This window comes from Emys orbicularis, chromosome 8 (assembly GCF_028017835.1).
Source record: "Emys orbicularis isolate rEmyOrb1 chromosome 8, rEmyOrb1.hap1, whole genome shotgun sequence".
In the NCBI taxonomy this organism is placed as follows: Eukaryota; Metazoa; Chordata; order Testudines; family Emydidae; genus Emys; species Emys orbicularis.
In genome coordinates, this window is record NC_088690.1 from 102049528 (window position 1) to 102077149 (window position 27622).

General features: G+C 42.4%; 1 protein-coding gene across 1 annotated transcript in view; it reads left to right on the plus strand.

Moving 5' to 3' along the window:
* The first annotated feature begins 2900 nt into the window (after positions 1-2900).
* PCBD2 (pterin-4 alpha-carbinolamine dehydratase 2) overlaps positions 2901-27622 on the plus strand; it is a 39149-nt gene continuing 14427 nt past the window's right edge. The window contains exons 1-2 of the mRNA XM_065409480.1: positions 2901-2937; positions 13371-13502. Coding sequence (XP_065265552.1) covers positions 2935-2937; positions 13371-13502 — 135 coding nt within the window. The 5' untranslated portion in view covers positions 2901-2934. The remainder of the gene's footprint in view (positions 2938-13370; positions 13503-27622) is intronic.

Sequence of the window (27622 nt, forward strand, 5' to 3'; positions counted from 1 at the left end):
ACGTTGAAATATTGCAGATGATCTTTATAGGGAAAGTAAGAGTTCTACAGCCAGCGGTACTGCTTTGGCAGCAGTAATATACAACCACTTCCATTATTTTGGAATTGAGGGATCTCAGCCTTTTAATGTGTTTTTCCTTTTCAAGACCCATGACTACAAATTAAAACTACATACATGGATAGATGATGTGTATTGTAGAAAACCACAGAAATTACTAGTAATAGGTGTAGACCTACATGGAAGATGCCCATGTTATTGCAAGAAGGGAGAAGCCAAAATAAAAGGTTAAAGGATATTATATGTCCTTAAATAAAGGTATCCAGCATTTTAAACAGAGGTCACTAAACAAATTCAAATTGGTGTTTTTCCACTAAGACAAGAACAGTAACACAAAGGGAAAAGATTACAGTAGAACCTCAGCGTTATGAACACCAGAGTTACGAACTGACCAGTCAACCACACACCTCAATTGGAACTAGAAGTACGCAATCAGGCAGGTAAGACCAAAACAAAACAAAAAGCAAATACTGTACAGTTCTGTGTTAAACGTAAACTACTAAAAAAAATAAAGGGAAAGTTTAAAAAAAGATTAGACAAGGTAAGGAAACTGTTTCTGTGCTTGTTTCATTTAAATTAAAATATTAAAAGCATTTTTCTTCTGCAGAGTAAAGTTTCAAAGCTGTATTATGTCAATATTTATTTGTAACATTTTGAAAGAACAACCATAATGTTTTGTTCAGAGTTATGAACATTTCAGAGTTACGAACAACTTCCTTTCCTGAGGTTTTTTTAACTCTGAGGTTCTACTGTATTTTTAATAGGGTTTTTAAATTGTTTATTAATATGTTTCACTAATATATTATTAAGAGTAGTTATTTCTCCCATCTTATATTTTAATGGTACCTACTGGAGGAAAGACCACTTCCAAAGGAGTTTAGTATTGATGTTTGGGGTTTGAGGAAAGTGTGTTTTGCACTTGCTGGTTAAGTTTAGCAATAATAAAAATCTTCATTTTGCAGCTGCAGAGACGGTGACCATGTGTTACATTTGACCCTGAGGCTGGATGTTGTTTGATATCCTTGGTTTACCATGCTCTGTGAGGGATCTGCCTTTCCTTTCTAAGGATTGTGCAGAAAAGGCATTTTATTGTGTATTTATTCTTCCTTGCTTCCCTACACACTTAAACTTCACTTCCTACTTGTTTTTCTACAGCAGGGTTTTAATGTAACTTTTGAGGTCAGAATTGACTTCCTTTTCTCTAGGTATTGATTTCTGGCAGGAATAAAAATGGCCATTCAGCATTCCATACAACTTCAAGTACTGATCTCCCATCTAAATAAGCAGGACCAGTCATGAGACTTGTTTGTATTTACATAAAACTTTGTTCATTGTTAGTTTGAAAGCCTCAGCTGCTGAGTGTGTAAATAGTTGATAAGCTTACTCTAATTATGACTTTTAGTACTAATAATCTGATTTTATTAACTTTGAGGCTCTAGAATAAGATACAGCTTAGCTTTAGACATACAGGGTCAGATTCTCAGCTGGGGTAAACTTGTGTAGCTCCCTTGGCTTCAATGGAGCAATGCTGATTTACATCAGCTGAGGATCTGGCCCACTTAATTTCCCTTTTGGCATGCATTATTCCTCACATGGTTAATAGAGATCTGTAGAATACTCTTGAAATTGTTCCATTTCTGCAAAAGACTAAAGATAAGATTTTCCTTAAGAACCTACACAATTTTATACTACATTGGGCTGTATTTACCCTCCTGGCTGTTGGCATGTGGCTATGTATTTAAAACAGCCTATGAAGTTTTGTCTATGAATATGCACTTAGCTGAAAAATATAGAACTTCAGAATGTGGACTTGATTTTGTAGCTACTCTTCCCTTTCCCCTCAGCAACATTTCTACCCTGAAAAGTGATTTGTAAAAAAGACAGGTCCATGTTTTATTTCATTCCATAGCAAAGGCAAGCAATTTTTTTTTGCATTGTTTTAGAATAGAACCATATTTTTCAAGGCCACAATTTATACCCAAGTTAAAACTTTTATAAGCAATCCTTTACAGAACATAAGCCCTATAAAGAATGGTAAAGTCCTCTCTTTTTTTTTAACCATTCCCTGCTGAGTGGGAAAGGCTGCCTTTGCAGATCTAAGAACCTGGACATGAAACTAACTTCACTGGCCAAACCGAACTGAATGGAAATAGGAACAACCCCCTTGAAGGCTGAAGATTAAAGGCCTGGCACTCCCTTGTTTTGATAATCGAAGCCACTAACAGGTGGTGATAGGGTGACCAGACAGCAAGTGTGAAAAATCGGGACGGGGTGGGGGGGGGTAATAGCCACTATAAGAAAAAGACCCCCAAATCGGGACTGTCCCTATAAAATTGGGACATCTGGTCGGTCATTCTAGCCAGTGAGGCGTTCTCCCTGCAGCTGCACGCTGCAGCTGGCGGTACCTGCGCCTTCTACTGCAGCTGCCATTGACAAAGGTGAAGGGTTGGGGTCCCGGGGAGGCTGGGGTTTTGCAGCAGAGGTGCATGGACCACAGCTGGGGGGAGAGTAAGTACCATTCGCCCAGCGCAGGGGTGCTCTGTGCAGATGAGGGGGTAAGTACCATTCTTGTCGGGGTTTGGGGGAAACCCCCTGACGGGTTTGCTGCGGAGGCGCGGGCGCAGACGAGCCTGTGTCCCTCCCTGGGCTGCGTGACGGGAGGGGCCGCGCTGGGGGTGACGGCCCTGGCGGCGCAGGCACTTGCGTAGGCCCCTGCACTGGGCCCTTCGAGCCGTGAGGGGGCGGGGCCGCGGCCGCGCTGAGGCGATGGGAGGCGGCGGGGTCGGGCTGCGGCTGGCGCTGCTCGGAGCGCGCCTGGCAGCGACGGCGAGCGCGGGGCAGGGCGGCTCGGGACCCGGCAGCAGGAGCCTCTCCGCCATGGTGAGAGGCAGGCGGCTGCCGCCCTGGGGGTGCGGGAGGGCAGCAGACCTGGGGAGCTCCCCAGAGATAATGGGGCAAGCGAGCAGCGATCTAGGGGCTGGGCAGGGCGAGTCCCCCAGGTGGCGGGGGGGGGGGGGGGGTGGACAGAGGAAAGCTCCCTAGGAGCAGGAGTCCTGGTCGTCTCTCCTAAGCTTAGCCCTAACCCAAGCCCCGCACTCTGGGGACCCCATTCCAGATGTTACTTGTGCTGGATGCTTCATAGTAGGATCATCCCTCTTCTTCCCTCTGTGCTGTGAAAGGGCGAACTGCCTGGACACTGACATCACCATCATTAGGGTTCAGAGCCAACGCTGCTGAGATAAATATGGCAGTTCACCTCTGCCAGAGCTTTTGTTTCATGCTGTCTGCAGAGGTAGTTGGGCGCCTACCTCTACGTAGGCGTGTTTTGTGATTTTTCTTTGCCTTTATAAGGATGTGATGCTTAATTTGTTGGGGTTTGTTTTAAATGAAAATTTTAATTGTGGAGCACAAAATGTAGCTACCATGAAGAAAATACTTTCCAGTCACAGCATCGCAAATTTGTTTGATTTGTTTCCTGCTAAAGGGCCAGATTAGGTGGGTAAGGGGGTGGCTTTCTGGGGGTCAGATTGGTATCAGCCCCTGAAGGCAGGCAAGAATGACTTCCCCAGAGAAATGGGGTGAAGGGTGAACAACAGCCTCTCAAAATGTTGCATGATCTGTTTTGTATATCACCAGTAATGTGCCAGGCGCGATTCACACTGAAGCAAATAACAATTGGTTTAAAAAGTTCTCCCAACTCTTGGTGCTTAGTTTAATTAAATATTCAAGGGGAAATGGTGGGAGATAATGGACTCAAATGCGCTTTTAAAATCCTCCCAAACTAAGGAACTAAGAAATTACTATTCTAATCCTCATGTGCTTGATTACCCATCACAAAACTTTTCCTGCTGGACTGACTTTGATGTTCCATTTACCAGCTGAAAGCTCATGATCTGTCAATGTGAGAAGCAACTTTGGTTCTTCATATCTGTCAACATGTGAATGGGTGGGTTATGTAGATTTGATACTGGGAAGCACAGGATTTATAATTAGGAGATTTGAGTTTTATTTCTAGCTCTGACACAAATTCACAATTTGACCTTGAGCAAATCACTTGACCTGTCTGAACTTCAGGTTACCCATTTTTAAAGTGGGAGTAATACCTGATTCCTAGGGTTGCACAGAAGTGCAATTCACTCATATTTGCGGCCCTGCCCTGGAAGGTTCTAAAGAAGTGAAAGGTTTCAGAGTAGCAGCCGTGTTAGTCTGTGGCCTGGTCCACACTACCCCCCCACTTCGGACTAAGGTACGCAAATTCAGCTACATTAATAACGTAGCTGAATTCGAAGTACCTTAGTCCGAACTTACCGCGGGTCCAGACGCTGCAGGCAGGCTCCCCCGTCGATGCCGCGTACTCCTCTCGCTGAGCTGGAGTACCGGCGTCGACGGCGAGCACTTCCGGGATCGATCCGGGATCGATTTATCGCGTCTAGACAAGACGCGATAAATCGATCCCAGAAGATCGATCGCTTACATCCGGACCAGGAAGTAAGTATAGACGTACCCTGTATCCGCAAAAAGAACAGGAGTACTTGTGGCACCTTAGAGACTAACAAATTTATTAGAGCATAAGCTTTCGTGGGCTACAGCCCACTTCTTCGGATGCATCCGAAGAAGTGGGCTGTAGCCCACGAAAGCTTATGCTCTAATAAATTTGTTAGTCTCTAAGGTGCCACAAGTACTCCTGTTCTTTTTAAAGAAGTGAAAATTATCTTGTGCAGGTTGTCTGAATGTGATTTTCCTGGGCAAACCAGTTGATGGAGTTTTCAGGCTGTGCCCAGTTTATCCATCTAAACCTTGATTGCCCCAGATGCTCTTCACACCCAGCCCAGCCATCCCATCTCCTAATTTCTCTGAACGCAGAGTCCTTTAAAAGCCACTGCGTGAAAAAAATGTACCAAGTATGTATTAGGCAGAATAGTAAATCTGCTAAGTCAAAGGAATACCAAAGTTAGGATGCTGCATGGGCCTAGGAGCCAGGATCCTGAGTAGGAGTATGGTAATTCTTTAGGAATTATCCTTGGGATAGTTGAATTAGCTCTTTATCTAGTATTGCTAATAACTAAACTATATCTTTAAATGTTCATCTAAATGTGGGTTATTGCTGTTTATTTACTATATGTACTGTATGACTTTTAAACCAACCTTTGTACTTTCACATAATTTAAGCACTATACCCAGATGTACAGACACTCTTTTCTTAACCTATGTATTATATAATTTTAACATTAGCTTTAATAAAAAAAATTAAATCTGTTTCAGTCTTGGATCTACCCCCTCTTCTCTCAGAAGATATATGATTATTTACATCCCCTGCATTTCAGTCTCTATAGAGCATAGGCAGTCTGACATCAAGTAATAGTAATACATAATTTTGCATATATGATTATCTAATAGCCGCCCCCATTACCCCCAAAACATATTTTATTATGCAAATCTTTGATACAGGATAATGGATGCTTTGGCATCAGACTCCTCTCTTTCTTTCCTGGACTACTTTCAAATAAAGCTGTTATTTTTTAACTAGCTTAGGGCCCATCATATGACAGGATATAATCAGTAAATCATGGGTCAGTTTTGTATGCTAAGTCTTATGTTTACATTTCAGTGTCCATACTCTGTTTGTTTTTGTTGTACCTTTCCACCTCTTCAGTGGGTTTGCACTGTGCTTCATTGTGTGTTACCACAGATACATACATGTGAGCATGTTTCTGGAGCTTGCACCTCCTTAAAGTTGTCTTAAAATAAATCAGCATGTGCTCAGTATACTGCTTTTTACTAAACTTTTTAAGTCAGTGGCAGGTGCACGTGTATTTGCAGCCAGAATGCAGAACTTGGCTTTTGCGACCATTATTTCTAAGTTAAATTTCTTCAGTGTCAAAAGAGCTGCTGTGCACCAGGACCAGGCCGGTGGCAAACAAAATAAATCTATTTATTAAAATCTGATGATTAGCTCTGAAATGAGTGGATGGACTCTCCATTACTCCAGTGGGGTTTGGATAAGGCCTCAAGAAAGCAACTGAAATGTCTTAACTGGTTCTAAAAAGTAAGAACACAAAAATCTCCAACAAAACAAAACAATTTTACCTCCTGGCTGACTATAAACATGATAAATTTAAGCCCAGAGACTATCTGTACATGCTTTAAAACAGGCTTAAAGGGAAATTCTAATCAATAAATGTTCCTATAGCAACACTAATATATATGTTTGTGGAACATTAATGTTTATTGTTCTTATAAAATATGAACTTTCATATTTTATAAGAAAGACTAGATAGACTAAATTGAAATGTTAGTTTTTGGATATTTAAAACTTGTCTGTTAGAATGGGTGAATCCAGTTGAAAACAATTGTTTAATTAGTTGCATTAACTGCATCTGTACAGAGTGCTCTTTTTATCCCCACTGTTAGTGAATGTGTTATATTTGGCTTCTTGGAGTTAATTAGTAGGTTACAGTAATAAGTATATTTCATCTGTAAATGATGCATGTGTGTTTATCATTACTTTCTGTGCCAATATCATTCAGTAATAAGGAACAATCTTAAAACCTTTCTGCTGCTTAATTAGAATTAATTGAATTAACTTCTGATTTGACATGCAGCACCATCTAGTGGTGAAGTGGTAACTTTATATTTATAATAAAGATGTGTACAAAGGTACAGCACTTATACACATACACAGCAGACTATATTTTCAAAAAAAGTTCACATCAACATTGCCAAATGAGTGTATAATTAAGTGTGAGAACATAGCAGGTGGACTATACATGGTCTGGTACTTCTAGAATGAAGTATACACACACTTTAAAACCGTCAAAATAAAAACTGTTTACAAAGTCAGATATATTGGGTGGAACTCCCATCTTAGATTCTATTTTGCAGTTTTTGGTAGATAATCATTCAGCTAATTGCCAGTAAGTTTTCAAAAATGAGGATGGTTGATTATTAATATATGCAAAGACAAAAGGCAACTGAGAATTTCTGTTCTACCTATTAATGAAGTGGGTTTTAGCCCATGAAAACGTATGCCCAAATAAATCTCTAAGGTGCCACAAGGACTCCTCGTTGTTTTTGTTCTACCTATTGTGTTCTTAGAATGAGTTTGGGATGGGTCTGTGACCAGGGACAGAAAATTGGATAATCCACCTTTGGATGAAATACTTGGATTTTAGCTAAGATCAAGTTTAATATCTCATACATTCTGTCAGAGGGAGGGAGTGTGTTCTGTATTTTCAGGGAGAAATTTAGTAAACTTTTAGGATCTTATTCTACTCTCAAGATCGGATTCTGACCTCATACCAGTTTTAGGTCCTGATTCAGCAAGGTACTTAAGCATGTGCTTAAATAGTTAGGTTTCAGAGTAGCAGCCGTGTTAGTCTGTATCCGCAAAAAGAACAGGAGTACTTGTGGCACCTTAGAGACTAACAAATTTATTAGAGCATAATAAACTAATAAATTTGTTAGTCTCTAAGGTGCCACAAGTACTCCTGTTCTTTTTGCTTAAATAGTTAGCGTGTGTGTAGTTCCATTGACCTCAATAGGGGGGTACTCATTTGCTTAAAGTTAGACAGATACTTAAGTACCTTGCTGAGTCTGGGCCTTTTAGTGGGAACTCTATTTAACTGAGGCCTGGTCTACACTAGGAGCTTATATCGAATTTAGCGCCGTTACATCGAATTAACCCTGCACCCGTCCACACCAGGAAGCTACTTAGTTCGAAATAGAGCTCTTTTAAATTCGACTTCTGTAATCCTCGAAAACGAGAGGAGTAGCGCTAAATTCGAAATGGCAATATCGAATTAGGCTAGGTGTGGATGGAAATCGACGGTAATAGCTCCGGGAGCTATCCCACAGTGCACCACTCTGTTGACGCTCTGGACAGCAGTCTGAGCTCGGATGCTCTGACCAGCCACACAGGAAAAGCCCCGGGAAAATTTGAATTCCTTTTCCTGTCTGGCCACTTTGAATCTCATTTTCTGTTTGGACAGCGTGGAGAGCTCAGCAGCACTAGCAACGATGCAGAGCTCTCCAGCGGAGTTGGCCGTGCAATCTAATAGAAAGAGGGCCCCAGCATGGACTGATCGGGAGGTCTTGGATCTCATCGCTGTGTGGGGCGATGAGTCCGTGCTTTCAGAGCTGCGCTCCAAAAGAAGGAATGCAAAGATCTATGAGAAGATCTCTAAAGCCATGGCAGAGAGAGGATACAGCCGGGATGCAACGCAGTGCCGCGTGAAAATCAAGGAGCTGAGACAAGGCTACCAAAAAACCAAAGAGGCAAACCGACGCTCCGGATCCCAGCCCCACACATCACGTTTCTACGAGGCACTGCATTCCATCCTAGGTGCGGCCGCCACCACTACCCCACCAGTGACCGTGGACTCCGAGGATGGGATATTGTCCACGGCCGGTTCCTCCTCGGAAATGTTAGGTGACGGGGAAGATGAGGAAGGAGATGAGGAGGACGAGGCAGTCGACAGCGCTTGCACCGCTGATTTCAACGACAGCCAGGAGCTCTTCATCACCCTTACCGAGATCCCCTACCAACCGTCCACAGCCCTTACCCCGGACACCGAATCAGGGGAAGGATCAAGCAGTGAGTGCTTTAAACATCTAAACATTTCATTTTAACATAAGTGGAATATTTATATTGTTAAGAATGGGCTTTTCAGTCACTCAGTTAAACATAGAAACTTTTATTAATAACAAAACAGGAATAATAACTATATCAGTAATTTGTTGTTCATGATTTAGTTGGCTTAGTAAACTTTTTTCTACTAACTATGTATAGAAAATCAAGTACTGTCCGGATATTCATGATTAGTCCACAACACGGCCCCTCCACTCTGTAGTCCGTTATGCTCAACTTAAAGGAAAAGGCGGTCAATGTGCCCGGGAATGGACAGACAGTCCTCCTGTGATAGCTCCGCATAGCTCTCCTGGAGGTACCGCTCCAGCATGCGCACGAGGTTCAACGGCAGGGCAATCTTGTTTGGTCCCCCGTGGTAGCACACGTTCCCAGGCCATGAGTCCATGAGGTAGTCGGGGATCAGTGCGCGGCACAGCATGGCGGCATATGGCCCAGGCCTCTGCATGCATTCACGCAGCATCCTTCCCCTCTCGGTCTCCGAGATCCTCATGAGGGTTATGTCACACATGACGCCCTGCTTTAAATTAGGGAGGGGAATGTTAGTATTTGGACTGCTTTACAGCCACGCGGTGGAGGCGGCAGAGGGGCAGCATACAGGGATCTTTCCCGGGGACAGCCGCGAGGTGGTGGGACAGGGGCAGAGCTCATGCTTCCCTGATTGCTGCCAGCAGAGAGTGGCCTTGCATTCAGTGCGAAAGGAGCCCAGTGCTACTATTACATGTTTAAGCTGCCACAAGTCTACGGCTTACCATGTTTTCCCGCAGCAGAAGTAGAGGTGTCCTGCAACGCTTCTCTGATCGCAACTGCAGGACCCCAGACACATAAGGCGAGGGCCGAAAATTCGACCTTGTCCTGAGTGCGCATGTGAAAGGTGCAGTGCATGGTGTTGTTCACAGAGAAAGACTATGCTCTTTGTTAGCAACTTCATTTATCTGTCTCAGGAATTTACTCCCTTTTTCCCATTCCAACAGACACATCTGCGAACGTCTCCCAACCCAGCCTGGCATCACACTCCCAGAGGCTAGCGCAGATTAGAAGAAGGAAGAGAAAAACTCGTGAAGACATGTTTTATGAACTTATGGAGTGCTCACGAGAGCAGGCAGCCCAGACGACACAGTGGAGGGAGAACTTGTCACAAATGCACAGAGCAGTCATGGAACGGGAGGAGAGGTGGCGCCAGGAGGACCAGCAGGCTACTCAAACCCTGCTTGGACTAATGAGGGAGCAAACGGAGACGCTCCGGCGCCTAGTGGATGTTCTGCAAGACCGGAGGCAGGAGGACAGAGCACTGCTGCTGTCTATCTCTAACCGCCCTCCCCCGCCACCAAGTCCCACACCCCCCTCACCAAAAGTACAAAGAAGGAGGGGCGGCAAGGGCCGTTAAAACTGTCAGTCGGCCACTGCACACTGCTGCAGCAATGGAAGGCTCTCGTTCCAAAGTTTGAAAAGTCCTTTCCTACCCATCTCACACTAGCCCATGTCCAAGTTTCCTTCCCCCCCCCCCCTTTTCATGTGCGGTTCGTAATAAAACATCGGTTTCTGTTAAGTACTGTTTCCGAGAGTGTCTTTTGGAGGGGATTCTGTCTGAAGGGGGGGAAGGGGTTTGTTACTTGGACAGGACAGTCACCTGTAGCAGGCTACAGAGGCGGGGGCAGGTCCAGCATCAGGACACATACACAGCACAGTCACCAGTTACCCTGGTCAGTCTGGGAGGCGGTTTTCTTGTTCTGGGGTGCGAGGGGGATTGATCTGTGACTTTGTGTCGGGGGAGGGCAGTTAGAGATCCTATGCCGCGGTCCTTATCCTGGATCACAGAGCCACGCAGCAGGGGATCTGTTACCCTCCGCCCCCTGCCAGAAAGTCACTTGGCCGACACATACATCCAGTCCCGCCCAGGACTGCTGGCAGGCTGCGTTGAAACAACCAATGCAGCACTGCGGAGCCTGTCATTCCCGGACTTTAGAAGCATCATTTGCATCAAAACAGTAAGCCCGCCCCCCGCCACAGTCTGCGTCCCCGGTTTAAAACATTCCCGCGAAAACAGTAAAAAAGAAAACCTTGTTCATTAACAGAACAGAACAGATTTTATTTGTTGGGAAGGTGGGGAAGGGGGTATGTAACTTGGAAGGATAGTCAACAGTAACTGGGTAAAGAAACGGGGGCAGGTTCAGCATCTGTGTCCACAAAGTAAAAAGTCACTGGAGACCCTGTTCAGTCAGGAACCTGACTTTCAAAGCCTCCCTGATGCACAGTGCGTCCCGCTGTGATCTTCTAATCGCCCTGCTGTCTGGCTGGACGTAATCAGAAGCCAGGCTATTTGCCTCAACCTCCCACCCCGACATATAGGTCTCCCCCTTGCTCTCACACAAATTGTGGAGCACACAGCAAGCAGCTATCACAATGGGGATATTGGTCTCGCTGAGATCACAGCGAGTGAGTAGGCTTCTCCATCTGCCCTTGAGACGGCCAAAAGCACACTCCACCACCATTCTGCACTTGCTGAGCCGGTAGTTGAATAGTTCTTTCCCTGAGTCCAGTGCGCCAGTGTAGGGCTTCATGAGCCAGGGCATTAGCGGGTATGCAGGGTCCCCGAGGATGACTGTAGGCATCTCCACATCCCCAACAGTTACTTTGTGGTCCGGGAAGTAAATACCTTCCTGCAGCCGTCTACACAGACCAGAGTTCCTGAACACCCTAGCGTCATGAACCTTGCCAGGCCATCCAACGTAGATATTGGTAAAACGTCCCCGATGGTCCACCAGTGCTTGCAGCACCATGGAAAAGTAGCCCTTCCGGTTGATGTACTGGCTAGCCTGGTGGTCCGGTGCCAGGATAGGGATGTGAGTCCCATCTATAGCCCCACCGCAGTTTGGGAATCCCATCTCGGCAAAGCCATCTCTGATGAGCTCCACGTTTCCCAGGGTCACTACCTTAGATAGCAGTAGCTTGACGATTGCCCTGGCTACTTGCATAACAGCAACCCCCACGGTAGACTTGCCCACGCCAAACTGGTTAGCGACGGACCGGTAGCTGTCTGGCGTTGCGAGCTTCCAGAGGGCTATGGCCACTCGCTTCTGGACAGTCAGGGCTGCCCGCATCCGGGTGTCCTTTCGCTTCAGGGCAGGGGACAGCAACTCACACAGTTCGAGGAAAGTCCCCTTCCGCATGCGAAAGTTGCGCAGCCACTGGGATTCATCCCAGACCTGCAGCACTATGCGGTCCCACCATTCCGTGCTGGTTTCACGGGCCCAGAATCGCCGTTCAACAGTATTAACAAGACCCAGTGACAGCGAGATGTCCTGGGTGCTGGGTCTCATGTTCTCAGAGAGGTCGGAGCTAGTGTCCGACTTCATGCCGTCACGGTAGTGCCGTAGCCTCCTCTCATGATTGATCTGCAGCTGCCTCTGGTACAGGTGGAGGAGAAGCTGCGAGGCGTTGAGAACTGCCACAACTGCAGCGATGGTCGCAGCGGGATCCATGCTCGCACTGCTGTGGCGTCCGCGCTGTCAGTAATCAGAAAAGCGCGCGAACTGATTTCCCGCCGGCGCTTTCAGGGAGGGAGGGAGGGAGGGCTTGAGTGACTGACGGATGACGACAGGCGCCCAAAAGCACCCTCGACACATTTTTTTACCCAGAAGCCATTTGGGGCTCGACCCAGAATTCCAATGGGCAGGGGGGACTGCGGGAACTGTGGGATAGCTGCCCACAGTGCACCGCTTCCAATGTCGACGCTTGCCCCGTTAGTGTGGACTCACAAAGTCTCACAAAGTCGAATTACTGTCCTTAGTGTGGACACACACGTTCGACTTAGTAATATCGATTCCACATAGTCGAATTAACTAAAATCGAAGTACTCTCGTAGTGTAGACAAGGCCTGAGTTACTTTTGGATTTGTAATGGAATGAGAGTGGCCCATGCTTCATATCCTTATACAGAACTCCTCAGTGCTGTCTGTGGAATGCCTTGGGCAAATTGGGGGTAGCACATATCCTTAGTGCCGGATTGTTTTTCTTTTCAGTGCCAGAGAGAAACTATGTTACTATTTGAGTTCAGTAACTATCTTGCTTTTTGTTTTTTAAACTTTCTTCTTAGGAAATACAGGGTACAATAATTATACATAATACACAGTGCTTTCTGGTATAATCTGTGCTTTTCTAATTTAAAATTGGTCATGCTTAGTATTTTTCAGGTGATATTCCCCTTTTAACTTCAACTAATTACTGTACATTACATTTAACTTTAATATTTAAATGAGGGGAAATGGCAAAATTGGATTGTCGTCAAATATTTCAAGCTTCACAGTATATGGATAATTCAGATAGGCCTAGTATAAATGAAAGTAATAATACTACTGGACAGAGGTATTATTGAGTCCATATTTCATCCCAGCAAAAGAGTAAAAAACTCTTATATGCAAGCACATAACTATTTTGGTGAATTAAGTTTGGTTATGTTTCATGGCTCAGTTAACTGGCAAGAGATGGTGTTCTGTTAAATTATAAAGTGGAACAAAACCGCACAGTAAATTTTCTACTTCTGTTGTCCTGAAGGATTATATTTTTGAAATGCATAAATCATAATTTCAGCACATAATTTTCTTATTGTTGTGTAAAGAAATGAGAGGACATTAACCCTAGTTCTGGAATGTATTTCTTTTTCTTTATAGTCTTCACAGTCTCACTGGTTGACAACAGAGGAAAGGACCCAAGTTTTACTTGACCTCAAAGCTTCAGGATGGTCTGAGCTGGGTGAAAGAGATGCCATCTACAAAGAGTTCAATTTCAAAACTTTTAATCAGGTAACTATTGCTATATATTATTCCTAATATAAAAGGAAATGTAATTATCCTAGTTTGTATTGTGTTCCTAGTGAAGAGATGTTCACATCCACAAATCTAGGAGTATTTGGGACCAAATCCTGTTTGCTTTCCTCATGTCAGTAGTGTCACTGAAGTTATCGGGCCAGTTACCTCAGGTGTAATTCATTGACTTTATTGGCATTGTTCCATGGTAAGGCAAGCAGAATTTTACTCTTGATATCTTTGTTATTACTAGCAGTCCTAACTCAATGATAAAAATATTTAGCTATCAAGAACTTTATAAAGGTGCGTAAGAATGAAAGTACTGATATTTATCAAGCCAAACTTGGGGGAAAAATGTGAAGAGAAGTGTCATAAAACTCACCTTTTATACAGGAAGGGAGTGTTATGGTACTGTCTTGAATGAATTGCAATAGACACTCTGTGAGGCTACCTTGGTACAGCAGATTGTAAACCCTGTTGGGCTTGAATTTTAAGTCAAAACCCTGGGCCATACTGTGTCATCAATTTTTAAGAATTTTTAAATTTGAAATCAGAGATGAAACCTGCTTTGAAAATTGGTGGCACCATATGGCCAACTATTATTTAATATATTTTCTTAAGATAAGATTGTCAACTAGATTCTTGCTACCATATCTCATTTCGGAAAGAAAATTTGATTTCTGATTAATCAAGTGAGACGTACAAAAAGATACAAGTTAGAAGAGGAATAATTAGCTGTATTATGGCCCTGCTAAATAAGACAAGAATTAGTCGTAACATACCCTTCCCATTTCAGTGCCATTAAACTTGGGTTTATTTGGAGAAAATGCATTAGTTTCAGTTATGTCTTATTTAATTTTCTCATTGCTCTTTTTTTTAAAACCTGGCCTTACTGATATTTATTGCACCTTTTATATAAGTGACCTATTTTTATTCTAGCTTGGATCTTCTTATGCAGATTTAGGGTCACATTATCAAAAGGTTAAAGCTTAGCCTTATAGCATGTGACTCTGCAATTGTGCACATGTTTGTGTGTAGATATCCACCCAATGTTTTTGAAAAATTGCCACTAAATGTGTTTGTTTAGGTCTCCTACTCCCCTTCCCCTCATTTCTATTGCTCGGGTACAGTCAATTTAACAATCCTCAGTTCTGATAAAAATAGTAGTAGATTGTTATATACTAATGATTAGCTGTGAAAGATCAGCTATTCTTACAGTTTTAGGCAGATGATAACCTACGTGTGGAATGGGAACAGATGAAGATAATTCCCAGTTCCTACTTTATTTTTGAAAGGGCTATGCTCTCCCAGGGGTGAAGGGTAAGATTACATTTTTTTAAAAAATGCCATATTCCTCTGAAGATATCTCTTCTCCTCCTTCCCCCCCCTCCCCGTCCCATCCACACCACACTCAATTTGCAGTGTAATATCTATCTACATTTGTAGACTGAAGCATGTAAGTGTTGTATAATGTGCTGTTTATTCTCATGGCCATAATATAATCCAGACAAAGGTCTTTAGCAGACCCTGTATGGTGAAATGTAAAAATGACAATTTGCAATGCCCACCCTTTTTAATATTTCAAATAGTTAATTGTCATAGTTAGGAAATTGCAGCCATTAGAGAGAACAGAGAATAAAATGTGTGTGAGGTAGGGAGAAAAGAGCAGCATCGCTACAATACAGAGCAAGAGCAGGTACAGAACTGCACGTGTGGAGCCCTGAGTACATTTTTCCTGAATTGCACTTTAAACCTGGGAGTTAATAATAGAACAAAACAAACAACTTCAAATAAAACAAATTATGAGGCATTGAAGGAGGGGGAAACTATGAGGGGGAGTTTACATGAGACCTGGGTGGGAGAACTGGAGATCCAAGGACCGAGGGGTAGCTACTCCTCTGCATCAAACTGTAGGTGCTGAGTTTACAGCTTTCACGCTGGGGGCACTCTTGAAAGTGTCCATGCAACGGTGTAATTGGAGAGCTTGTTGGCTCAGCATAGCTGGAAATGCTTTTTTAAAATTAGCGTAAAGTAGCCTTTGTATATTGCAAATAAGTGAAATAAATCATTTCTGCCGTTCATCTTTAGGCAGTGGACCTGAAGACTATATACCAAAGAGATGAGAGCAAACAGCCCTGTAATAGAAATCTGGAAAACCCAGCAGCTTAGATCAGTGAAGACATCAGAAGGAGAATTAAATAGTTTTTTTTTTTTTTTTAAAGACTTTATCCTTGAAATGTTACAGGGTAGAAATTAGTCAGCTATTCATAAAGTTGCAAGTCCGAGAGAGAGACATGAAGAGGATGCTAGAGTGGAAAGTCAAAATATATTTAAATGTACACCGTAGGTTATACTAAGCCTAAAGCTAATAGTCTGTTGTTTTTTTCTGGGTTCAGAATTGGCTAGGTCTCACCCCATCAAATATATCATCCTAAAATGGTCCTTTTTTGAAATGTCTATTCCAGTTGGGTGGAAGATATTGGTGGGTGCTCAGTGTGCCCCCATTCCTGCTTGACCCTTAAAAGTGTTAGATGAAAAGGGCTACGCAAGAGCTATTATTACTCTGAATGATTGGAAATTGGCTTAAGAATTCAAAACTTCTGGCACTTTCAGCTGTGTGTACCACTGGGTAAACTAACAGGGGCCAAACTGTCTACACTGTTTTCATTGCGGTCAAGGGGGCTACATGTACCTATATGAGGGCAGAATTTTGCCCTTAAGCATTTAGAAAATTGGGGCAGCTGTGGTGATGTAACATCGCCATTTGAAATTTCAGGCTGTAGAACAAGTTGGTGATCTCTTAGCCTTGGGGAATGGCTTAAGGTGGAATTTGGCTAGAGAATGCGTGAATGTTTGCAGAGAGCAAATGTTTGTCTCCTGGGAAGGTGGCACTGAAGATAAACTGAACTGGTATATTTTAATTCATCTACCAATGCTTACATTTACTAATGTCCCCATACAACATTTACTTATTTATTGGTACATCTCAAAAGCATATTACAGATCAGGGAAACAAAAGTGCCAAAAATGGAGCTAGCTACCTGCTTTGTAGAGTTTTGCAGTCAATATGCTGTCCTTTAATAAACATGGACTTTGAGGTGTAACTTTTTATTTAATAAATCTTCTGTTTACAGAACTTAGTGTGAATATTTAGTAAAAGTCAGACAGCCAAGAAATACAATTTCCTCTATGATCGCCATTCTGCCCTTTTACAGATGGCATAAAATCAGGTGTGTAAAGAAAAAAAAAAAAAAAAACCCCAAACCTGAGCAGTTGAACTGACATGAAAGGTATTTCAGATTTATGTTTTGCAGATGATATGAGTATGATTAATGTATTCATTGTTTCTTTATTGCTTCCCACAGATAATGTGCATGATGCATGGAAAATTCTGTGGCTTTAAAATCTATGCCAGGTTTACAAAGACTATGTATGTCAACAGATGTTAAGAATATAAACAGAGTTTTTATTATAAAGTCGCTCAAATGCGTAGACATGAACGTGGTTTATGTATATTATTTTCAGTATGAGGGAGAATTAAATGAAACTTCTGTGAAATGAGAAAGTTATTTAGATTCCTAAAGCTTTCAGACTGAGATTAACTTGCTTAAAAGCGATCAGAAATTACGCTTCTGGCTTGGGAAATTATTTTATTACAGGACTTCACTTGAAACCGCTGGTGGTGTTTGTTTTTTTGAAGATAAATTTTATAAAAATGGGCTTTAGAGAGTGATTTTCAGAAAATGAGTTGGAAAACAGTTTGAAATGTTCCTAAAATAAGTCAGTGACTGTACTTCCTGTTGTCAGTCCTTTTCTCTGCTATAATTGCCATTGCATGCTAGTTGTGATGTCCTGGTTTGAAAAAAATATTGATGTATATAGTGTCCTCCACCCAACCCTACCCAGAAAGAAAAGCATCTGGTATCCATTGCAGCTTGTTCCCCATCCCTCATTTGGGCAGCTTCTATGACTGAAATTTTAGTTTCCACTTTCTCCTCATAGCCATATTATCATCATTGCTGTTCACTCAATTCCCTACCAGCTGGGGGGACTGAGGCATAAGAAAATCATGGTACCTAATCACTTCAAATTTGTCCACAGTAAATCGCAGAATCCTGTAATAGCTCTGGAAGAAGACTAGCCATCATACATGGTCCCATCTTCACTGGAGACAGCCATCAGTACAGCCTGATATTGATGCATCCTGCCATGTTCACAGATTTTTTTTTTTTTTTACAATTACAGCTTCTGTTTTGACTGACAAGACAACAAACACAAGTAGGGTGAACATACGTCCCGTTTTGGCCGGGACAGTTCCCTTTTTAAGCCTTGTCCTGGATGTCCCGACTTTCTTGGCGAAAGTGGTCATTTGTCCCATTTACTTTCGCCAACTTATCAGTTGGCAAGACCAAATGGGACAAATGCCCAGTTTGCCAAAAAAGTGAGGGTTTCCTCCCTCCCTCCCAAGGGAGTGTGGAGGAACTTTGGGGGAAGCGAATGATGACACCAGACGCTGGGCCTCGGGCTGTTAGCCCTACGCCACAGGGAGAAGTGGGGGCCTTGGGCCAGCCCTGTGCAGTATCCCGTTTTCCTATGGGAAATATGGGCACCCTAAACACTGTTGTCATTGTCTGTTTTCCCGTTGCATCATTCCTCCATTCTTCTGCCCTCTATTTGTGTGAACTGGCAGGCTACAGATGTTTATGAGACTATTGCCTTTTAAAATGAGGCTGTGGAGAGAGATAGCGGAAGAAAAAGAAAAAAAGTAATCTGTGCTTTCAAGCCACTTTGTATTACATAAAAGAAACATGTTTTAAAGACTCTTAATTTCTATTCCCAAGTGACAGATACAGAAACAAAATGCCTTTTACTCACTGATAGAGCAACCAATCCATTTCAATTTGCCAAAGCAAAAGTCTGAGTCAATGAGAGTTACAAAAATACTGTCATTACTTCTGAAGCCTGACTAGCAATGTTTGCTAATGCATTTTTTTTTCTTCATTTACTGAAATCTCTGGCAAAAAGAAAAAGTTGAAAAGTTTTTAGTCTAGAGCAGAGGTCTCCAAATGGTGGGGCATGCCCCCCTACGGGGGCATGAAGGAACATTTGGGGAGGTGCAGCAGGGCCTGGGCCAGCCCCCATGGGGCGTGGGAAGGGAGTGTTACCTAGCCCCGCTCCGGCCCAGGCTTCCGCCCTCAGCCCTGCCCCCAGCCTTGGCCCTTGACCATGACCCAACTGGAGCTTCTGCTCCTGGCCCTACTCCCACCCCCAGCCTTGGCCCCCGGCTGCGTCTTTGGCCCCGCCTCCAGCCTTGGCCCCTGACCATGGCTCTGTTCCCAGCCCCAGACCTGCCCGCAGCTGCAGCCCCAGCCTTGGCCCCCTTACCCCTGTTCGTCCCCCCGTCACCCCCCCGGACCCAGCCACAACCCCGCTCCTGGCCCCAGCTCCTGCGGGAGCAAGGTGCAGACAGGTAAGGGAGAAGCGTGACTTTGAAAAGTTTGGGGACCCCTGGTCTAGAGAAAATAGAATTGTCACCAAACTGTTCAAAACTTGAAGATTCCTGGCCTGTATCTGGTCTGTTATAATTTGGCCTACTAATTTACCCTTATTCCGTCCACCCTTCCTTTTGTGGGTCCTTAAAGAAACAGACATAGGGATAAAAATTGGCTACTAGAGTGAGGTTCACCATCATGGCTACCACTATCACCATCTCCTGGGACTTCGGACCTTTGTCATCCTGATCCTGAGAGATGTCCTGACCAGACCAGGCCAGAGAGAGGGACCCAGATGATATGTCCACCTTTACTGGCTTCAGCTGAATCCCAAACACCATTTGGGATGAAACAGATTTCAACAACAGCTTCAGCCATCTTAACTAACGTCTTCTCTTTTCCCTGACAGGACAGTTTTTACCATCTTTGGTACCATATGAGAGACAACTTGTTATTTTTCCCAAAAACTCTCTCCAGCTAAAAGGAAAGGGAAAAGGGATTGTTGTTGTTAAAATGAAAGCCTTATTTAATACTTAATATTTCAAATGCTTTAACTCCTTAAAGACACAAAAAGATAATGTGTTTTAATGGTGTTTGAACCATGGTACTAAGCAGACTGAGGTCTCTGTATACCAAACCCCAAGCTTTGTTTAACACTGTTCAATGTTGGACAATGACTGGTTTTATACAGGGGTATTCCATCTAAATTAATAAAACATGTTCTACATAACTCTAAATTCTTGAAGAATCCCTGTCCACTATAGTGCAGAAGGATGAGTCACTTCCATCTGAAAATGTTTTTCCCTACTGCTTTTAGAAGGAACACCTAAAATTACTGCTGTTGAAAGAAGAAGAGGAAAAGTTGTTTCTGGTTTTTTCGCATAGGGTATGTCTATACAGCAACTAGACACCCACGGCTGGCCCGTGCCAGCCGACTTTTGCTCACGGGGCTCAGGCTGCAGGGCTGTTTAATTGCTGTGTAGACTTGAAGGCTTGGGCTGGAGCCTGGGCTCTAGGACCCTGTGGGGTGGGAAGGTCCCAGAGCTTGGGCTGTAACCTGAGCCCATAAGTCTACACTGCATTGAAATAGCCCTGCATGCCTGAGTCGACTGGTACGGGTCAGCCACGGGTGTCCAGTCGCTGTGTAGACATACCCTTTGGGTTCAGCCAGTTTCACGCTTACCCTGTATAGTCAATCAGTTTCCTCTGTTTGTGTAGGTCCATCAAATAGCAACAGGGGAGAGAGAAACACTTAGAACAATAGGACAATGTGGTTGTAAAACCAAAAAATTTGGCAGGGACGCTGAGGTTTAATACTTGTGACTACTTCAAAGATTTTTTTAAATGAATAAATTTAATCTTTTATCCATCACACTTTGTAGATAGGTGAAGTGTGTATGCTTGTGTACAAGAGTTCAGTGACTGAACCTTTATTATTAAGGTTAAGATTCTGTTATGGGGATTTTTAGTAAAAGTCAGGGACAGTTTGTGGGCGATAAACAAAAATTCACAGAAGCCCATGACCTCTCCCTGGTGGGCGGGGGACGACTAACAGTTGGAGCGCTGTTGGGCGCTGAGCTCCTGCAGCTGCACCAGCCCCACTGCTGCTCCTGTGGCAGGGGCTGACTGCTGCAGCTCCAGCCCCAGGGGGGCTGACCCAATGGTGGCCCCTGCTCCGGCGGCCCTGGGGTTGACTGCTAGCTGTTGCTATACGGCCCGTTGCTATGGCGGCCCCTGCTCCTGTGGCTCCAGGGCTGACTGCCGGCCATTGCTATCGTGGCCCCTGCTCCAGTGGCCCCAGGGCTGGCCGCTGCTCCGGTGGCTTTGGGGGCTGCTGCTCTGGTGGCCCTGGGGCTGACAGCTGCTCCAGCCCTGCCCCTTCAGAAGAAGTCGCGGAGGTCCCGGAAAGTCACGGAATCCATGACCTCTATGACAGAATCGTACCCTTATTTATTATATAAAGTAGCAGGTGGTTATATCCCATCTTAAGTCTGATTTTTTTTTTTAATTGTTTAAAGTATATTTTGCATTCAGATGACACAAGAACCTATTTAAGTTAAAAGATAAAACTCTGACTGGAGAAAATAGCAGGGAGACTGCCTGCTGTGTAGGGCTCATGGATCCTGAAAATCGTAGCAAATCTTGTCTCTTTGATTATTTGTTTAAAGGAGACTTGCACTGCTTCTGAAGAATTATTTCAGAAGAAATTAAATCATTGTAGCTCTTGCATTAAATTGGTATACTTCCCAACTCTCCTTCTCCAAACCAGTAATAACACCCAAAACTCAGAAAGCATCCACTGCAAACAGAGTTTCTGTTTTGTATGCCCTCTCTGTATTTCCAGCTACTTTGCTTTAACTGTGCTAGGGCATATTTATTTTTGTGCTCTCTAATGGATGGTCCCTGTTATCAGTATATCAAAACTAACTTGCTGGCTAAGCGATTTATGATCTTTATATAATTTAATCTTCTTACTTGGTGACAATCCCTTGGTGCTAGTCCTTTCTATAGGTACCTTCACCTTGATTAATGACCATGAAGAACTTCACAAATTTACCAAATCCCATAGAACTGGGATACAGGGAACACATTCTTAATGAATTAGTGCTCTTTTTAGTTGCTGTAATCACTTAATTTAGTTTAACTCACTTTGTAAAAATACTGAATATTCCTGAACTTAATCTGTGTTGATACTTCCTTTTTTCAGTTTCTCAGCCCATCACTTTGTCTTCTCTGTTGATCACAGGTTGGAAAATTTGTTTTTATGTGCATAGCCAGAGTATTTCATAGCTGTTTTACGAACTTAATATTTTGGCTGTTTGGCTGAAATATGTCTGCGCCATTTATGTATTGAAAACATAAACCTACAATCTGCAGAGGTAACTTGAATTTTATGTAAAATATTCACTTGTGGACCATATCTCCAGGTTTTTATATGCCACAGTGGTATTATCCCCCCTCCCCATTGTCTGTTAGTGAGGTCATTTTCAGTCCTCTGAGAAATTTTATTCCCAGCCAGATGCAGCCCATATATTAAAAGTAGCACCTGTGACTAATATCACAGCAGCTTACCATAAATTTACATGGTAACTAGGATTATGTCTGTCAAGACTGTTAAAAAATGTCTAGATTTAATTTGATTTCCAGTATTGAAGGAGCTCTCTAACATTTTGCTTCACAACTATATTTTAAAAGTTAAAATCACTCCATTGTTAAGTTTTATAGCACTCCCATTGCCCATTAAGTTGATTTGTTAAATGGAGGTCAGAGTAAAGCAAGTTGGCTACATTAGGATCGGAAACCAACCCATTTGTGACAAATTTAGTCCTCGCATGTGAATCTTCTCAAAGCCTCAGCCCTGATTGGTTTCAGGTGTAGCTTATGTCAGTTGTGTTTAACCTCAAAGAATGAGCAACATGAGTCCATTATTGTCAGTTTTGCTTATCAAAAGACAAACCAATTTCATTTATTTGGTGGGTTAACTATTTTTAATGTGACTGTTGACTACTTGCCCCTCTGTTAGACTTTTGTATTAGATTGCCTCTTGGATGAAAATAATTGGTTTTATATCCACCTAGGTAGGTGTTGTTTTTCTTATAGTGTTTCCTAGACTGCTCAATTTCCCATTGTTCTTCGAGTCCTCTCCCATATACTATGATTTGTACACCTGCAAAATTATGAAAGTATTTCTTTTGGTAGGTATGTTGTTTGCTAATGTCCTTGCATTTATGAATACAATAACTGATTTGCTATAAATCAAAATTATTTGAGTGGGTTTACAGAGTAGAGAAAATCTTTGTATTTGAAAATAAGGCTTGAATATTGAATTTTTGGCCTATCTGCCTATTTGTTGTTTTTCCTTATTAGAAACTGACAGTAAAATTTTCAGGCCTCGTGAAGATTAATTCAGGCCAAAATCTGTGAGAGTGAGCTGGCTCAAAACATAGTTTAGTAAAAATATATTTTTATACAATCACACCTTCCTTATGGTTATACTTGTGAATGGCTTAGTAAATAACCCTCTTGCCTCTGCGTCAGAAGGTTATAGGGTCAAGATCCAGCTGTGGGACTGGACACATTCCACCTACCCATATCCTAGTGTTGCACTGGGTCTGAAAAGCTAGGGTGCTTGACTTTTGGATGAAAAATAAATGGAGGTTCTCTGGAGATCATTCATCTGAAAATTTAAGATTCTCCTGCCCTGGCTTTAAAAAGACAAAGAGACAACAATGGTGTACTAGTCAGTGCAGCCTCTTTCCAATAATACTACCAGTTAACTGGGAGAAGTAGTTTTCTTATTGACCAGAAATGCTGCATAATTATACAGAGTCTGGTGTGATGTCAGTGGTCAGTCAGGAGCTACCAGATACAGATTAACTCCTTGTTGCTGGGAGTTTGGAAATATTTTTTATTTATTTACTTACTTATTTGTCATGGCCACTGTGCAAAATACAGAGTGAAGGATGTCTCTGCCTCAGTGTTCAGTCCAAATTTTTTAAATTACCAGCATTTTTTCCTACTTGTAAATAATTGAATCATCATATTACATTGGCAACTTTTGTCTTTACTTTCACCCTCCACACACCCAAATTTAGTCTTGCTGTACCTATCTGAGCTATTTCCTTATCGCAAGGTCTGTGCCCACCTTCAATGGGTGCCAGCAATGCCAGCCTCAACCGGCCACTTCTCCGACAAATACTTTCAAGTTTTCGGTCATGCTGCCCCTTGTGAGTGGAGAAAGCTTAGTAAGAAACCATCAAGCCACCTCTTTATCCTCCAAACTCACCTCTGCTGTAATGCATATAGAAAACTGAAGACCAAGCAGGTGGCAAGCTGTGATCACTGCTAGTCAATGGCTAAGAACTCTGCACATCCCACTTAACTGTCTTACCCCCCATTACATCTTGTTTTTTAGGTTGCAAGCTCTTTGGGGCATAGGCTGTTTGTACAATGGAGCCCAACCTGTTTGTGGCTGTATGCGCTATTGCAATATTATTATTAATGCCACAGTATTGAAATTAACAATACTATTATATTAAATTATATTTAAATGAATCATAATGACATTAAAGATTCAGAACATACCTTTGTATTTCGCTTTCTTGAGGTAGGAAGAGGTATTTATGTTTGTATCTATCAGGAGCAGCAGGCCTGACAGCCACAGGTAACAGGTGATATGTAGAAGTTCAAGACTCTTATTCTCCAGGTGCTCTAGAAACAGAAGTTGACATCAATTTGTTATTAGTTTAACTTAACTGTGACTTAGAATACCTTATCTCTCTTTCCTTCCCTTCATTCTAGGGTAAAAAATAAAATACAAATAAGGAAAGAATAGTGTATTTCCAAGGGGAAGAGGCTCTTCTACAATTACTGTGCATGTGCTGCATACCCTTGGAGCAGTTAGACCTGTGTTATCTATTCTAAAGAGGACCAGGAAGTTCTCCTCCTGACCTTTGGTCCACTTTGCAGTTGGCTCTTCTACCAATGCTTCTCTTAAAAGATTAGTGTAGATTTATGATCACTTAAGTGAAAATTATTATAGCATTTAATTTTCATCCATTAATCTGGAAATATTGTCTCTGGGGGTTGAATTTGAACTGGCTAAAGATTTTTGTAAATATACTTTTCACTTCTCACAAGTATTCATTTAGATTGAAAAAGAAAATGGAAGTGTCACACTATTGGCTGCTCTATATAATCCATAACTACTCTTCTAATGCTTGCTCATTGCATTTGAAATAAGGGAAGAAAATGGTTATGCCCACTGTGGAGGCAAGACTTTCCTTCACTCTTGTAAGATACCAAATGCCGGCATGTTGACTTTGACTTTAACTAAAATTTGGAATCCTCCCAGATTTGTTAACTCAGTGGTGGCAAGTTCTGTAACTGTACTGTTTCAGTTGGGGAAATCAGTAAGATTTACATTCCCTCTATTCTCAAGAATATCTTCATTCAGAATCACTTTTACTTTTTCAGTTAAAGAAACCTGCTCTCTTGTAGCTTTGTAATGCCCTGGGATAGCTATTATGAACATAGGGGAACTGGGAAGATACTAATTTGAGTACAGATGGTAAGTTCTGTCTCCAGTTTAATAGTGTTTAACCTCTTGCATCCCCTTGCTTTCGAAATGGTGAGCATGACCTTATTAATAACTGTAAATAGCGTTCTACAATAGTGGCTTTTCCCCCCAAAGAGTAAAGAAAAAGCATGTTTTGGAATATTATACTCTGCAATTGTAATTAAAAATGGACTCTGGCTGGTAAAAGGTAAAAAGTAAAATAAAAAAAATTACAATGAACCTATTTAAAAATTAACCATTACTTGCCAAAAGCACATCAGACCTACTTAGCGGACATCCGTTAATCCAGCGGTTAGCTGTTTCAGGCTTTAATGCACACTGTTTTACACGTTAACGGTTTTGAAGTTCCAGGCCAAGGTTGACCTTTCACATCTGCTCCTTTCACAGTAGGAATCTCCACTTACTGCTTCCTGTCAGAATGGATTAGAGTGACAAAGTGCAGAGCTTGCGCTGGCTGCAATTTAGTTTTTGATCAGAATTATTTCTTTCACAAACAATCACATTTTGCTAAAATGTTACATCTGCTCTGAAAAACCACTGGCAGACCCACAGTTGATCAGTGCGATGTGAGTATAATTTTTCATTTGTCTTTCATAAAGCTGTAAACCAGCTCTAAATGTATTTTGGGGACTGCCTCTTCCACTCCTTCATTTGCCATTTTCTTCCTTTAATTTTTGTTGGGTTGAGATTAAAACTTGCTTACGTCTTGAACTAACATGGAGCTGGCTGAATCCATTGAGGGATTTGTGTGAGATTGTTTTGGTAAAGCACATGTTGTTCAGTTAGGAGCCAGGGTTCTAATTTTGAGTCCTGTCGTGTGAGGTACTGAGTACGTTCAGGTTGTGGGGGTTGAGGTTACTCAGCACCTTTTTTTCTTTTTTTTTTTTTTCTCCTGAGAATTGTTCATGGTGGTGCTTCACAAAGAAACATTCTGGCACTGGGATTGAGTGGAGAGTAGTAGTTCATTTCATGGACTGGATGATTTAATCTTGATTGGGATGGTAACAGCAATAGCTATGTAAATGTGTATTTTGTATTGTTAGAGGAATCTCCATTACCTGGTAGAAGTGGGCATTTGGAGGCAAAACTTTATTAGCTTTACAATCTTTTGGTTGGTTACAGTTACACTTAGGCTTTGTCTTCACTACCCGCCGATCCGGCGGGTAGCAATCGGTTTATCGGGGATCGGCTTACCGCGTCTAGTGAAGACGCGGTAAAATCGATCCCTGATCGCTCTGCCGTCGACTCCGGAAATCCACCTCGGCAGGAGGCGGCAGCGGAGTCGGCGGCAGCGCGGCAGCGGTCGACTTTCCCGCGTCCTCACCGCTAGGTAAGCCGACCTAAAATACGCAACTTCAGCTACGGTATTCACGTAGCTGAAGTTGCGTATCTTAGGTCGGACCCCCGCTGTAGTGTAGACCTAGCCACAGATTGTAAAGTGTCTAATCTAATAAAAGTATACAGATGTTAATCTTTCTTACAAAGGACCATATTTCATCTCACTTACGTTGGATGCATCTTTTTTTTTAAATGTTATTTAAAAAAAATCCCTTGCATGGCTACAATCAGTTTTCACCATTCATGGACTGCATCTATTTCAAGGATGTATTGATTTGCAAAAGGGGTGTGTGTGTGTGGTGGTGGGTTCTACAAAAGGGAAAGAACAATTGTGGGTTAAAAGAAAAACCCCTGGAGTTTCCCCAATATATTGCATTACACATACTGTCTGGCACTTAGTCATAAATTTGGAGTACACCAAAAGTTTTTTCAAGACAGCTTAAAATATTGACTGTAGGTCATGTATCCTTATGCAAAATATTGCTAATAAAATTAATCCACTTTTGTTTTTAATAATCTGTTCTTAATTTGTCACTTTTTCTGTTCATTTCTGTATTTCTAGCCCCATTTCACCAGTTGTTCAAATATCAAGAACAGCAAGTGAAATACAATTAAATGTAATTTATACTGATTACATAACTTTTTGCATAAGGAAAATTGGAAATATTATGTAAGAAATGGTAACTGTCTAAAACAAATCAGTTTTTTTTTAAGTCTTATTTTTCTTTTTCTGTTTTCTCGTATTGTCTAGGAAGATGGTCCTTCTCTCCATACTCTTCTTTCAAAGAATGCATCATCACTAGATTTGAAATAAATACATGAAAAACACTTCATACAATTATTCAAATATTACAATTGGATACAAATTATGAGCTTAACAACCCGGACTCAGGCAAAACTCCCATTGGAGTCATTGGGTTACGATATAATCTCCTTTCCTGAAGTTTTATAGAAACTTGCCGAAGGCTTGAGAGAGAACTTGTCTCAGTATGGCTGGATACCATGGCCAGAGTGCTTTCAGCCACACGCAGTGGGACCAAATGACCTACCTGATTGGACCTGCAGATCTCGTTTCTCATCTCCTGTCAATTTATAATTTCAGACCTTTTTTCTGCTTTAACGTGTTTGAATTGTTGACATTGAGATATGCCTGTGCCGCCAAAAAAAAAGATCCCTGATGATGATGTGGGCCAACTGCTTCCTCTCTT